This window comes from Phalaenopsis equestris, unplaced genomic scaffold, assembly GCF_001263595.1.
Source record: "Phalaenopsis equestris unplaced genomic scaffold, ASM126359v1 Scaffold000002, whole genome shotgun sequence".
NCBI lineage: Eukaryota > Viridiplantae > Streptophyta > Magnoliopsida > Asparagales > Orchidaceae > Phalaenopsis > Phalaenopsis equestris.
Genome location: NW_018164444.1, coordinates 396762 through 412873, shown reverse-complemented (window position 1 = coordinate 412873; position 16112 = coordinate 396762). Strand labels below are relative to the sequence as shown.

General features: G+C 36.3%; 1 protein-coding gene across 1 annotated transcript; it reads right to left on the bottom strand.

Moving 5' to 3' along the window:
* Positions 1-399: 399 nt before the first annotated feature.
* Positions 400-15908, bottom strand: LOC110022442 (LRR receptor-like serine/threonine-protein kinase GSO2). Its single transcript, XM_020721395.1, has 6 exons — positions 15620-15908; positions 7248-7402; positions 2359-2576; positions 1490-2099; positions 901-1404; positions 400-797 (listed from the first exon to the last, which is right to left on the bottom strand). The coding sequence occupies exons 1-6, from the start codon at positions 15793-15795 to the stop codon at positions 685-687; spliced, it is 1776 nt and encodes a 591-aa protein (XP_020577054.1). The 5' UTR covers positions 15796-15908; the 3' UTR covers positions 400-684.
* Between the last annotated feature and the right edge of the window lie 204 nt (positions 15909-16112).

Sequence of the window (16112 nt, the reverse complement as noted above, 5' to 3'; positions counted from 1 at the left end):
ATTTATAGTGCCAACTCACCCATGAGCTAAAATGTCATGGGCATGAGTTTCTTTCATGTAATGGCTGGCATCGCAACAAAATAGCTTAGCTCAATAGCTTTTTTTCTTAATCGATTTCAAGATAAACACTAACTCAATCTATAGATTTTATAATGACCCCATATTAATCATTTTCAAGGCACTTTTTTATGGCACTTTCTCTATAAAAGTTTGTACGAGGAATGCAAGACAATGCAAACAGATAATTATAGTTTAACATCGAGGGAACAAATATGCTAATTAATGGCCCCGAAACAAGCCAGAGTTAAAAAGTATCAAAATATAAAATCCACTCCTAGTATATTAAAAATTCAATTTTTATTCCACATCTAATTTGGGACCATATTTTTCTCTCAACCAATTCGATTCTAATAATTCATCCTCCCTGTGACCCCATGTGAAGCTGTCAAACAACAAGAAGCAAAATCACCTAGTGCATTTGGCTATAGCAAAATGAGTTAGCAGTGATACTAACTTGTTATGAGTATAAAATACTAAAGCCATATCTTCGAACAATATCCTAGTAAATCAGCAACCATGCAATCCAAAATCTACGTTAATAGATAACTATCACAAACCATAACAACTTCATGAAATGACAAAACACAAAAATGAGCCGAAACATGGTAAAGAATTGGATGAACATTACATCTTCCTCAAACTCTCAGGCAACAGATCTAGATCTTTCAGTATACTGCTGAATCCAGGTGAGTTCTCCAACTTTAATAAGTCTTCTGTGCTATATTTCATTCTCTCATCTGTTCAGAAAGATAATTTTAAAATTAAGGAAAAAATCACCATAAAAATAACAAAAGAAGTAAGGAAACAAGTGAAAAAAATTTGATGCATTTTTGGGCTAACCCATAAATGAAGCATTAGATGATCCCACTGTTCTGGGTCTTGACAGAGGTACTTTAGTAGTTCTGAATGATGCAGATGAGCCATAAGAAACATTTTCATCCTCAAATCGATTGCTGGCATACACATGTCTGACCTCAACTTGCTGGTATTTTTTGCAGAATGAAGAAATGGTATTGGCCAACAAAAGCCAACAACCTCTGAGATCAAATACGCAAAGTAATGGAGGAGGCCTAAAAGAAAGAAGGCCTTCTTCTGTAAGCACGGCATCACGAAACCCAAGAAATTTTAATTTCTGAAGAGATGCAATCACATGGAGTGAGATTTCAGTTAAGAATTCACACTTCAGATATAAGCACTCCAGTTCTGTGAGAAGAGATAAGGGTTGAAGCGCCTCATCCATCACTTTTGTATCTTCCAAATTCAGGCTTCTCAAGTTAGTGAGATTCTGAAGTGCACCAAGCGAGAGTAATTTATCTGAACTCTCTCTGTGAGAATAAACAAAGCCTAGTATTATAGCAGAAAAGGGATTAGAACATACACAAATCCTCGTGAAAGGCAGTCATTAAGCTTATATTTACGAGACGCTCACCTCTAATTCTTGTATGGCTCAAGTCAATTACTCGCAAAGAAGGTGTCATGCTCATATGCATGAAACAGGTATCATCAACCAAAGTGTGGGATAAAGATAAAGTATCAAGGTTTGGAGTACATCCAACTAATACAGACAAAGCATGGGAAGTTATCTTGGTATTACTGAGATTTAAATACCTCAATTTCTCTCCAGATGATGCTACTTGCTCCATTAAACCATCTGTTATCTGAGTATAACTAAGATTTAAATGTTCCAAGTTATTCAAGGAAACCAAAAAATTGAAGTTGCCAATGTTTGAGTAAGATATATCCAGGAATTTCAAGCAGTCTGATTGGAGACCTGAAAAAACCTGATCTGCATGAGAAAAAGTTGCTCCAATAACAGTTAACTTTGACAAAGTAGGAGTGGCTCTTTTGTCTCCTTCAAATATAGAATGGATAGTGCAGTTACTCATGTTTAAACAAGCAATAGAAAGAAAAGGTAATCTGGTAACTTTGGTCCAAGCTATATTCAAAAAACTCAACAAAGGGAACTTTTCAAAGGTAGCAGCACCAATGTTGGAAATTTCACTGCCCCATAAATCCAAGTGCTCAAGCCGTGTCAACACCTGCAGTAAATAACAAAAGGATATTTGATGACAGGAATTTTTTAAGAGGGCAGAATAACAAAGTTGAAATCTTCAGACCCCTCAACCCCAACCAATAGAAGATCATTAAAACATTTACAGAAGATGTTGCCTATCATAAACGCCACCGCTGCTTTATTTATAGTAACTTCAGAAAATGAATCCAATCAAGTAAGAGAATAGATTTACACTTTATAACTAGAACAAACATAGATGTCGTATTCAAAAAATCTGAATTTACCCGTAACGATGATAGTGCCTTATCAGTGACAGGAATCCCTCCCAGATCCAACACACGGAGATTTACAAAAGAAGAGAGGCAGAGCACTCCATCAACAGTCAATCCTATTTCTGACACACATAGCTTCTCCAAACTTGAAATGGACAATAAATGCTTAATGCCATCATCTGTGACCCTTGAGCATCTTGACAGGTCTAATTCTTTTAGGTTATTGTGCCCTTGAACATAAAACATAAATACTGTTAATCGTTATGACATTCAACATGAACACGTGCTTTATTGCCCCACTATTTTGGAAAATGGACTAATAGGCATTTAACCATAGAGCAAAATTAAAACAATAAACTAGGGATGGGCACTCAGTCAGCTTTAATTAATCTAACTCCACTCCAAACAGAACCAAATTTGATTTGTTTCTTGAAAACTAGAATGCACAATCTTGAATGAATCCAGATTCTCGGATTCTTGATTGACATGCAACCCAACATGCATTTTCCGGCTTTCAATTAATTCAATTTATCAAAGAAACACATCACACCAAAATAAAACAAACATACCCATATGGACCAATAGAGCAAAGCCAAGTTTGTTTGATTAGTCGGACTTAAGTAATACATAACTAAAGTAAGGCCCAATGGTTCAAGAATAGTTAAACATTTACATGAAACCTTTTAGACATTCAATTTGCAAATAAGGCCAACAGGGCTGCAAACGGACCAAGCATTCAATAAAATACTGATAGCTCGGCTTGATAAAAGCTCAGTCATGTTTGTTTAATTAACAAATTGAACAAATTTGAACACCTTATAAATACACAATTGTTAAATGGATGAACTTGAACAACTCTTTGTTTTTGTTTAATTTGTTGATGTTAACAAAAAATATTATTTAAAGCTCGTAAATAAGCTCTTTAATAAGTTAATGAACACTTTCATTTAAAGTGAATGAACAAGTTCGCCAACAAGCTCAATTAAAAATTAGATTTAATGCTTGTGTATAATATTGGTTAAAATTTAATTTAAATCTTGTAAATAAAATTAATTAAAGCTCAATTTAAAACTAATTTATATTAAATTAAAATATTTTTTTAATTCATAATACATAAAAGAAGATAAAGGCTTGTATGTTTATTTATCCACTTATTTTACATGATTTTATGTTTATTTTAGTTATTTATTTTGTAGCACGTTTATTTAAAGGTTGCTTATTTTTTAAATTCAAAAAGTAACTACTTCAACAGCTTAATAAAGCTCATTTGATTAGAAATAAGTAGCTCAATCACACTACTCATTAGTTTGTTAAATAAGACTCGTTTGGTTGAAAAAATAATTCGATGGCACCAATTTTACTTTGCTTGATAAAAATCGTTTGCTTAAAAATCAACTAACTAGATAATACTACCCATTAACCTGCTTGATAATAACTCGATTATCATCATATTAAATGACCATGAACCCGGCAGAAACAATCGTAATGTCAAATGAGCCAAGCTTAAACATAAACACAAAAGCTCAAGAAAGTACCGCCTGACTTGGCTTCGAACGTTTGCATCTCTACACCTATATATTGAAAATATAATATCGAACAAGTTTCTTACTAAGAAACATTGAAAGCTCTTCATGCGTTGCAAAGCAATATAGTAGCCTTTCGCACAATTACCTTTAATTTCTCCCTATTGTCACATTTGACAAAGTGTAACAGGACAAATATGTTTAAGTTGTAACCACAAAAAGCTAGATTTATGAACTTATGTAGAAAAGCATACTCAGATTGCAAAGCTCTCAGTTCTTATAAAATGTAAATAGTCCTTCCAACCTGCCATCCATCAAGAGTATGAAAGAGCCACTGAATCATTAAACAAGGAAAAATTTACTAAACCCTCAAAAGATCCTTTAGGTTGTCATGCATAAACCTTTGTGGCATAACCATATTTGCTATTCATTTAATATTTTATTTACACACTATTAAAATCAACAGATCCAGCACTTTTTAGAAATAACATAATATATTGCCCATCCAAAGGAAAATTCTTCGCAAATTAGCTTATAAACTCACGCCTCTTATTAGTCCAAGTGGTAATAAACAATTACAGGTATCATTTGTTTTAACTCCTAGAGAACGAAAAAATAAGTCAAATTTATTACTTGTGCTAAATGAAAAAGAAGACAAGTTATAGGAATAACACAGAACTCTACCGCAACTGCAAATTTGAAATCATATTAATTTTAATGACAAACTATTCAAGGGTTTATTCGAAACGTTTTCTCATTTATCTGACTGAAGAATTACAAATCTTCAGACAAAACTACCACCACGACTGCACAACTAAATTATTTTTACTTGACAATAGTTGGCCACATGAGATTCTTAAATTTAAGGTAACACATAGCTAAACAAAATAAATGCTTCTTGGGTTAAAAAAAGATTAAGGCTTGTGGTTTCAGATTCTTTTTTATAGATTCCATAGAGAGTTTGCAGGTGATAGATTTGAGGCAGATTGCTCCCCTTTGGCTGCCAAGGGCTAGCCATCCATCCTTTCCTACTATTGCCCTTGCTTCAAGGCCAAGGCTTGTTTAAAAGATTATTAGAGGAGATGGTTTTGGGCCTCTTACTTGTGCATTCATTATGGCCATCTCTGGGGTGTCGTACTCCTAGTCCCACCTCACCCACTCAGATGGCCTCTCCTTCAGGGAAGAGAGAAGTAAATTCTAGGAGACCTTCATTCTTTCTCTATATGCTTTGATACCGGGGTGAGCGTTATGACTATTCATCAAATCGACAATGCAACAATCTCAATTATTGGGATCTTTAAAGACACCTGCATCTGCCATCCTTGTCAACAAAATGCCTAGAGCATATCCTCTTTCCAGCACCAAAGAACTACGTGTGGATTGTGGCCAAATCATCAACAACTCCTTATCGTGCCCATTTCTAGTCTGGAGAACCAGGTCTCCAAGACCTCTTCTTCTCTCCATTGGGGGCCATCAAAAAGTTTTTTATCCACATTTACTACGACAATCCCTAGTGAAAGTTTTTCCTTTTTAAAAGATGTGATTTGATTTTTGTCAAGATAAAAACTATCAATTGTGGATATTCTTTCGTTGAGATTTCCTATGTATTTATACTCCCAAAAAACTTAAACCAACTTGAAATTCACTAGCCTTTCTCTAGTTTTCTGTTTATCTTTGCTTTTCTATAGTGTGACTCATTCTGTCTACTCATAACCTATCATCCATTATTCAGTAGGTCACATCTACATCATTCACTTATATAAAGTTGTAAGGATCTCCCTAGTTTAGTGTTGCCACCTCGTTCTACGTTATTTGGGTTGGAGAGAAATGCTAGGGCGTTTGACAGGGACTCTTACTCCAAATCAAATCTGCACTAGCTAAAGAGATCCAATGGTAGGTTTGGCATCGCATTAAAAAAACTTGGTACTAGAAGAGTGGATACTGGGCAAATATTGGTTGGATTCCACCTTTCCATGATTTTTTTCATTTTTTCCTGCTTTTTTTGGCTCAATTAGCTTGTGTCTCCTGTCTAGTTCGGTTGACTTGTAAGTTTTTTATAGTTTTTAACCCTGAGGCCATACCCTTGCTCTAGCCTTGAATTCTTCTCCTTGCTTAAGCTTACTTTTCAACTACGTATACTTAATAATAGTAGAATTTGGATGCAGCTTCAAATTAACCCAAAAAAATGCAAGAAATATAGAATTTCAATGATAAAAAAGACTCATTTAAGAGCTGTAAATCTGAAATAAGCTTGATGATTGTATGACTCATAGAAGTAGCACTGGCATGCGCTGCCATCATCAAATTAAAAGGATATAGAAATTTTACCAAATAAGAAAGCCGACATGCAAATGAATACTCAAATAATTATCTAGTCTCCCGTCCTATAACCCATTGCTAGAGAGCTGCAGCTTTTCACACTTAATTGCAAGTTTGAAGTATTTGGCATGCAAGTGGGTGCACCATTTGCATTTTGATGCGCAAATACTAAAAATAAATAAAAGTGAAAATAAAAGGAGACTGATCAATTACTGAAGTTAAAATATTTTTTCGTCACATTTGAAACCTTGTCCTGCAATGCTCTATGGCGTTGAATGTTGGCCTTTAAAAGAGAAGCACAATAATAAGTTAAGTGTTGCCGAGATGAGAATGATTAGGTGGATGAGTGGCTTTACACTTGGAGACAATATGCGAAATGAATATATTTGTGATAGGGTTGGTGTAGCTCTTATGACGGACAAAATTAGAGAAAGTCGTCTTAGATGGTTTGGTCATATTAAACGTCGACCATCTGATGATCCGATTAGGAGCGTAGATGTTTTAGATTCGACTTGTGTTAAGAAATGCAGAGGTAGACCTAGGAAGACTTGGGTTTATTGTATTAAAAATGATCTTAATTTACTAGAATTTGAAAATATGACACTAAATAGGATGCAATGGAGAAAAAGGATTCATGTAGCCGACCCCACGTAGTGGGATTAAGTCTTTGTTGTTTTTGTTGTTGTTGTGACATTTGAAACCTTGCCATTTCATTGGAGAGCTAAAACAAATTCTGCGTGTGGAGCTACTCAAGTTGCTCGATATCTACGCTAAAGAAAGAAGAAAAAATATATAGCTTTAAGACCTAAACAACAAAACTTTTCAAACAGACTAGTTTTTACTTCGCAAATAATAGAAGTTTATTGAATAAAAAACAGCCACGCTTCCATTACATTTTAATATTTTGAAGCACAACCAAAGGTCATTCCATGGGCATAACCTATGTGAGGTATCTTCAAAATATATGTTGAATTTGTCTTCAAGTCCCATTTTATCATAAAATCAAAAGTATACAGTCATTAAGAAAAAAAAAAAAGATGCCCCCAAATGAAATTAAACCTGATAGATGCCACAGAGCAAAATTATTGATGTTCTTGCAATCTGCAATATTCAAACTATGCAAGCAACGAAATGCACCCAGGTAAACCATCCACTCAGTATCCACACAACTCTCACCACTCAAGTCAACCATTTCGACAGAAAGCTGGAAAACTCTGCAAATTCAATTTCCATTAATCAGATATACAAACCATGAATATAAACTTGCTTAAGAAAACTTTCAAGCATTCCCTGCAACAAGGCTGGAAAAAAAAATTTATCAATGAACGAATATAGAACTACAATGTTACACATAAAATATGTCACCATTTAAATTCATCTGGTTGGAAAATAATGGAATTATCTAATCAACACTTAATTCAAACCTAACTTCAAAAAACAAAAAACCTAAGAAAAAGATTTCTAAAGGGAAACACAAATCAAATATGGCTAGCGACAGTAGAGTAACCATAGAAAGCATTGAAAAAAAAGGTTAGGATGTCAGTTCAACCTCCAAGCAAGCAAGTGGTTTCACGGTAAATATGCTCCCATAAGGCATCAAAACCTATTCTCACAAAGAAATTAAAGAAATTTACAAATTACTTTTCCACTCGACTTAAGGGCTAACAGTCAAATCTTTTGAATATTCACAAATGTATTTTCACTTCTACCATAGCGTCCAAGATATAAAAACTACATCAATGAATTTTGATAATAAATGAGAGCCAAACGCTGGCATTTCCTTCAAAATTTCCCAAATTTAAGAAAAGAAAATTGAAGCAGCAGCAGAATTATAATCCTGAGAGCATCAATTTTGCAGATAATTTATTAAATCATGTTGTAAAGTATTCTTATGCACATTGCTTGCCATAATACAATGGTGAAGCAGGCAATGTTACCATCCTGGCCTGTGCAGTGATGCAAAGTATGTTATCCTGCTCAGATGTTGAATAATTCTGACGTGTCGATTAGCTGACAATCCAGAAGTGTCGTTGTTAGCTTGTTTCGTAAAAGTTGATGACTAGAGACAGAAAGAGCTTTGGTGAGTATATCAACTGTTTCATCTTGTGTCATGTGATGAAGGACAGTGATAACTTTGGAATCCAAATGATTATGAATGAAGTGATAGTCAACTTCAATGTATTTTTTTGGGCCATGGAAGCAAGGTTGTGAACAAGAGCTATAGCTGAGCTAAAATCAGACAGATGGATGTGGGTTGAGTGATGAAAAGATGGAATTCCTGCAATATCCGGTGTAACCATAAGACATCAACAATAGTAGTGGCAAGTGCACTATATTCTGCTTATGTCGAGGAGTTAGCAATAGTAGATGGTTTCTTGATTATAGATGACATGAGAGTTTATCTGAGGAATGAACAATATCCTCTTGTGGATGTGCAGTTTTGAGAGTCCTCGGCCCAATCTGAATCCAAGTAGGCTTGTAAAGATAGATCTCCTATGGTGATAGGAAGATCATAGAAGTATGTACCTTTAAGATAGGGGATAAGTGTTTAAGGGGTTGGAGATGACAATTGAGATGATGGTGTATGTTTTTTCTGAGTTTATTAATGGCATGTATGATGTCTAGTCTGGTAATAGTGAGGTATTGTAGTGAGCAGATAAGATGTGGGTATGCTGATATCCTTGAGGATGGAAGAGAGGTTGTTCATTTTGGGTATGAGGGGAGTTTTTGTATAGGAGTGGGCTGAGGACAGTCCTGAGTGTGCAAATGTTGAGGTGAAAATTAGTTTGGTGAAGAAGCCTAATTGCGGTTCTTAGACTAGTATTCCAAGGTGGAGATTGTGCCTAGTTGTTTGATATAGAAGGTTGTGTTGAGATTGTTGCTGAGATCACTGACGACAGAATTGTTAATGCCCTTTAGGAGGATAACATTCACATAAACTAAAAGATAGAGGTACGTGTCATTATGCTTGTAAATTAGTAGGGATGGGACATCCAAGTTTAGGTGGAAGTCTTAGGTGAGTAAATGATTGGAGAAAGTAGAGTGTTATTGACAAGGTGCTTACTTGAGGACATAGATTTTTTTATGCAATAGACAGGCATGAGTCAGATATTGTGGGTTCAAGAATCCAGGTAGTTAGGACAAGTAAACACTGTCATCAAGTTTTACCATGTAGGAAGGAATTGGAACTTTGAGTTATTGAACTTTCCATTTGTAGTGGGTGACAGGGTTAAGAACATGATTAGTAGGTACTTTGACAACTAGATTGAAGGTTTCATGATAACCAATGTCATATTATTGTTTAAAGCTATTTGCGACAAGGCATGGAGTTGTATTTGGTTGTATAGTTCCATTTACAAACTAGTAAGTTTTGGTATGATGGGGAGGTTCAAGTGTCATGTGCCTAGCTGTTATAGAGCTAAGAATTCTTCAAACGTGGCTAGATGCTAGTGATGAAGTTTGATTTTTTGGGCAAAGCAAGTGATATTAGGATTTAAATTGGTTGGGGAGATGAGATATTTTAGGTCCAAAATTTGTTTGGGTTCGAGAGAACCAGCTTTGAAACTTGCTTGCATGGGATAAGTTGAGGTGCTAAGCAGGTATGGTAGCAAGGAGTGTTGGTGGTTACTGGGATAGTAGAATTGGGAGGTTGTGTTGCCAGCAATAACAGCAGCGGGGAAGATTTGGGGTGATATTAGTTGTCGTGTGGAGTGGAATAGAGGGAAGAGGTGAGTGTCAAAAGTAGACGTGGTTATGAGGTGTTTGTAAGGGGGTGAGCGGGGAGTTGTTTTTGTATAGGAAGGAGGAGGTTTCATAGAAGCAGACATGATGAGAGAATGAGTTTTTGGGAAGTGACATAGCATCAATAAACAATGTAGTTGGATAAGTAGCCTAAAAAGATAGAAGTTGGGGATCGGAGAGCCAAATTGTGTGCCTAAAGGGTGGGAAAAATGAGTGTTTTAGCTTGTAAGGAAGCCGATAAGCGGACTGGGATGGTTTGGGATGGAAGACAATTTATAAAATAGTTGGCAGTGAGGAGGGCATCGACCCAAAAGTGGTGGGGGAAATACATGTCAAGTAGAAGTGCCCTAGAGGTGTCTAAAAGGTGGTGATGTTCTCTTTCTACGGCTTCATTTTGTTTGGAAGTATACAGATAGCTACATTAATGGAGAATGTCATGAGTTCAAATGTGTTTGTTGAGGACGTTATTGTTATACTCACCTCCACCATCATAGTGGAGATATTTAATATTAGTATTGAAATTTTTTTCCACTAGGTGTTGAAACTCACTGAGTAGTCTTGGATATGTTTAGCGGTGGAAATATCCAACAAAAGCAAGGGTATGCATCAATGAAGGAAAAATAGTACTCATAGTTGCAGATAGAGACAATCAGCGAGGGATCTCATACATTAGAGTAAATTAATTATAATGCATTATAGTTATAGCTACCTTTTAGGAAGGATAATTTGTGTATTTTAGTAGAGCTATATACATGACAAAATACAATATATAGCAGATTTATGCAGTGATTTGGTTGCTTTATGATAGCAAAAAAGTGGCAGTGAAGGTGTCCAAGATGTTGAGGCCATAGAGAGTTTGATGAGGTAGATTGTAGTGCTTGGATAGGGGAAGGTACACAGCTTGAGACAGGGAGTAGGGGCCTCTAAGGTTGCAACCTTGGAGGAGAGTCTACCATGTGCTTGTCTTGAATGTGAAAACCAGTAGCATTAAAGAAGAAGAAGCATTTGTTATCAAGGGCTAATTTGTGAACAGATAAGTGGCTGTAAGATAATTTAGGAACATGTAGTATAGTAGAGAGTAAGACCTTATATGTTGGGGTGGAGACGAGGCCTGTCTAAGTGAGCTATGGGAATGGATTGCCCGTTGTGACTTGGTTGAGGCTGAAGTTGAGCTGATGTTGTTGCAGGTTGTTGAGGATGAGTGTGAGATGAGATGACATGTCAAAATCCAAAAACAAATCATATGAACATTGATGATGTCACACCATGAGTCCGGAAGATAATACACCCGGCAAAGCAAAACATGATGAAATAAATTTAACATGTTTTGTATTTTTAAAAAGAAAATTATATGCAAAAAATAATAACAAGAATAAACAAAAAAATATAAATTTTATTCCATAATTAATAGTCTACTGATACAATTAAAAGAAAATTAAAAAAACTAACAATCAAAAGCCAAAATGACAACAGTGAACGACTATCCACACCCAAAAAGAAAAATACAATAGCTAAAGCAAATATTGAAAATATACCAAAACAGGAAACCTAAAACTGAAAAAAATCTGCTCCGGTGGAGATGATCTGCTTGTAGTTGAATAGAAGATGTTATGCAATGTTAAGCAAAAATATCAAAGAGTGAGTTTGACGAACAACAAAGTAAATAAGAGCTAATTATTAAAGTATAAACAACAAAGAAAGACATTTACTATGTGCATACATAACATCATAAGATAACAAGAGAGTTATAAACAAAATAGGTTCAATTATCTCAAGGAAACATGCAATCATTTCAAATTTGATCCAGTCTTTTATTATTCAGTTTTTATTTATAATTATATAGACGTTTTTAACAGACACCCTGAATCTGCTTATGTGTGGTTAGTCGAGTGGTCAGACACATGAGGTTGGTTGGAGGCTCATATCATAGCCTCTAACCAATCTTAGTGTATATATATATGAATTATATTAGAATAAAATGAGAGAAGAAAAAAAAAAGAAGAGGATAGGCACACGGTGCTTGCTCGGTCGAGGAAGGAGTAAGGAGTTTCGGTGGTCTCTGTGCGCCATGATCCCACGGTTGCCTTCTCGGCTAGCTCTAATCGCTACTGTGTCGCAAGGGTTAGGTCACTAAACCGATGGTTTTGGGTGAAACGAGGAGAAAGGGAGGCCAGGGTTTCAATGGCTACAGAAGGAGGCGAAGGAGAGCTAAGGCTTTGAAGCTGTGGAGCAGGTTCAGGCGAGGTTTCCATCCCATAGCCCTTATATAGAACAAGGAGGCGGTAACCTGAGGCAGGAATGGAGAGCAAGAAATCAAGCGCAGAAAAAAAGAGCTAAGAATTGGAAAGTCAGTAAGGCAACGAGCAAAGAAGAAAAAAAAAATTGGCACTTACATACTACCCTCATTAAAAGAATTTGATCCTCAAATTTAGACCTTAGTTATGGAACTACCGTGGGTACTTCACGATCACCTCTTCTTCAATCTCTCAAGTTACTTCTCGTTCTAACTGGTTCTTCCAAAGTACTCTAACAAAGGAAATTGATCGACGGCAAAGCTGTCTAACTTCACATTCCAAGAAGCAATCCAGTACTTCTTCATAACTCAAGACTCCCTGAATCACCAATAGCATATACCAAATAATATGAGAGTCATCATGCACTGCACATAAAGTGGAAGTATAGAAACATGAGAAATATTATGTACTCCTGTAAGTTTTAGAGAAAGAGTCGAACGACATGAAACACTATCGACTTTCTCCATGACATCAAAAGGACCAATAAAATGAGGATGAAGCTTTCTAGTCGGCCAAATCATGTGATTCTGCACATAGGTGAAACCTTCAAAAAAATTTGATCTCCAGCATTAATATCAATCTCTTTGAGTTGTGGGTCAAAGTACTTATGACGATCTTGGGTCGCACGTAGTCAATCTCAAATATGATGAACCTCCTCGGTAGCTTGATCGACTAATTGAAGTCCAAATATTCGTCTTTCACCTACCTCAAACCAACACAAGAGAGATCTACACTTTCTACCATAAAGTGCTTCGTATGGTAGCATGTTAATACTAGCCTGAACTATTATTATAAACAAACTCTAGCAATAGAATATAGTCCTCCAAACTACCTCAGAAGTCAAAAATACAAGCTCTCAACAAGTCTTTTAAGGTTTAAATAGTGTGCTTTGACTGTTCATCTGTCTAAGCATGAAAAACAGTATTGAGGTTCAATCTTGTGCCCATAGCTTCTCGCACTTGATTCCATAGCCTGAAAGAAAATCTTTCATCTCGATCTGATACAATGACGGTTGGAATTCCATGCAATCAAAAGATGTTATCTATTTAGAGCTTGACTAATTTATCCACTGAATAGGTCTACTTGATTGGTATAAAATGAGCTGATTTACTCAATCTATCGACCAGAAGCCAAATAGCATCATGTCCTTGTTTCGATCTCGGCAAGCCAACAATGAAGTCCATGGAAATCTCCTATTTACACCCTGAAATGGGAAGGGGCTGCAATAGATCACCAGGTCTTTGATGTTTGGTCTTAACCATCTGAAAGATCAAACAATTGGTTATAAACTTAGTTACAGTGGTTTTCGAACCAGACCACCAAAATAGCTTCTCAAAATCTTGATACATCTTATTACTACCTGGATAGGCAAAATATGGAGTAGAGTGCGCCTCACGAAGTATCTCCTTTCGAAAGCCTTCTTGATCCAGAACAAATAGTCGATTCTGAAATCTAAAAGTTTCATCTTGATCTATAAGTTTCATCTCCTTTCAAAATCATTCTCTCTCAGTTGTAGTAAGTTTGCATTCATCATCTGAGCTGCACGAATACAGTCCAAAAGTGTAAGTTGAACTGACGATTGATACATGACAGGATATTCTCCAGTCAGTATTATCTCAAGCTAGAGTCACTCCATCTTCAATGTTAACTGATGCTATTGTGTGATCATCCAAGCTACATATGTCAAAGATTTTTTTGTTTAAAGCATTTGTGACCACATTGGCCTTACCAGGGTGGAATCTCTAAATCATAGTCATTCATCAACTCGAGTCATCGCCTTTGTCTCAAGTTTAACTCTTTCTAAGTCAAAATATGCATTAGGCTCTTATGATCAGTAAAGATCTTGCAACAAACACCATAAAGGAAGTGCCTCCAAATCTCTAGTGCAAATATAACTGCAGCTAACTTCATGTCGTGGGTAGGGTATTTCGTTTCATGCACCTTGAGTTTTCTAGAGGTATTAGCGGCTAGATTAATTTCTTCTCTGCACGGGAGGGAGAAGAGGTCATCAAGACGAATAGTTAGTTTGGTTTGTATAACTGATTTGAATAATGGTATGATGGTGGAAGACCATTAAGAGTACAGAAAATGATGTCTTCAACGTCAGGCCTTGAGCCGACAGTGACAATGTTGTCGGTGAGTGTATTGATGGTTGTAAGGTATTAGGAAATAGTTTGAGAGCCCATAGAAATGTGGTTAGTTTCATTTATAAGTAGAATTAGATGGGAGCAATTGGAAGGCTGTCATCGTCATTCGAAGATTGTCCATATGACCAAGGTGCAAAAAAGGTGGAGAACATAATTTGGTAGGATGAATGTAGAGATGGTTGAAAAGATGGCAGCCATTGGTTTTGGATCAATAAGGTGCCAAATGTTGTAATTGGGTTGCGGAGTGGTGCACTAGATGTGGAGAGAGTAAATTTTGGGAGGCAGGTGGTGGTACCATCGAGAAAAGATTGGAAACCATTGCAGTGAAGAGTTTAAGGGCTTGTGTTTTCCCTATAGGCTAGTTGTCTTTCGAGAAGAGATCAGTGGAGACTATTTTGAGGCGAGCCGTGCGAATTTTTTGGGATGGCGGGATGATTTTCAATCATGCTTATGAAGGGTGATGTTAAGGGATTAAAAGTGTTGGAGGAGAAGAGATCAGTTTGCTCCATGAGAAAGGACTTGGGGAAGGGTGGGAGGTTGCAGTTAAGTTGATAGCTCTAATACCATAAAGAAGCAACAAAATTACAATCCTGAAAGCATTAATCTTGCAGAATTTTAATAGATCATAATGTAAAGTATTTCTCATATTGTTTGCTGTAATACAATGGTTCTATAGATGACAGAGGAAAGCAGTAGAATAGAATGGTAAAGCTATCCATTTGTGCTGAATGACCAAGATGAAGATGACAGTTAGAATCAATCATCAAGAAGGTGCAGGTACAGTTCTGACAATGCGCAGTGTTGACAAGTTTGTTATGCTGCTTGAATGGTGAATAATTATGATATGTTGATTTGTTAACAATGAAATCAAATTCAAACAATTAGTGCGATGATTATGAGTCTCATAAAGCCACTGATTACAGCTTTTCAACACCAAGTGCGGAGCCTCCCGTCAACATAACCTAACTGTGCCCGAAAAGAGACACGTGCCGTTTTCGTCCGTCGTGTTCTTCCCTACTCACAGCCCTGTAACCAAATAGCTAATTCCAAAAATCAAAACACAGGTTCAAAAATAGATAAATGGCTAAACGTTAAATAAAAATAGGAGACACGATCACATAAAGAGACGATAAGAACATAAACTTCGGTCGATTTTTCGGTCCCTCAATTACTTCGTACACCCGACCATAAAAAAAGAGTAAGATTGCTTCATAGAATGAAGTTGATGAGTGAGAGAGAGAAGCAGAACTCAAGAATGGATGGGAAAAGGAGGCGGCGGCTGTGTAGACGTCTGAAGAGAGCATCAGCGAGCTGAGAAGGAAGGCGCTCGACAGTCCTCCACTGCCTCCGCCATTTCTCGACGCTCTCACTGCTTGCAGTTGCGGCTTCAATACAGAGATCCACCAGCCCCTGGCTCTTCTCCATTTTCGCCTGCCTCTCTCTTCTAGTTCTTCTGCTTCTCCTACCAAGGGGCAGATCTGGCGAGCCGGGAGGGAGATGGCTTCAAGAAATTCGAGATTCAGGGGCTCAGTAACTAAGAACGATGACTCAGTAAATTTTGTGTGATTTAACATTAAAAAATATATTTGATATAACAGATATTAATTTTTGTTAAATAAAGTAAATTATTTATTTCTTTTAAGATTTATATGACTGTAATATTTTATTATATCTATTTAGCCTATAATATTTTTAATTAGACTAATTAAACATCACAAATAATCATTATTTAATGATATACC

What these genes read in the sequence shown, in the direction of transcription:
- LOC110022442 (XM_020721395.1), bottom strand. Translation starts at nt 15,795, where the DNA reads ATGGAGAAGAGCCAGGGGCTGGTGGATCTCTGTATTGAAGCCGCAACT. An exon ending in CTTTTCCCATCCATTCTTGA is followed by an intron (nt 7,403 to 15,619) that starts GTTCTGCTTCTC and finishes TTGAATTTGCAG; the next exon opens with AGTTTTCCAGCTTTCTGTCG. An exon ending in AGGCACTATCATCGTTACGG is followed by an intron (nt 2,100 to 2,358) that starts GTAAATTCAGAT and finishes TATTTACTGCAG; the next exon opens with GTGTTGACACGGCTTGAGCA.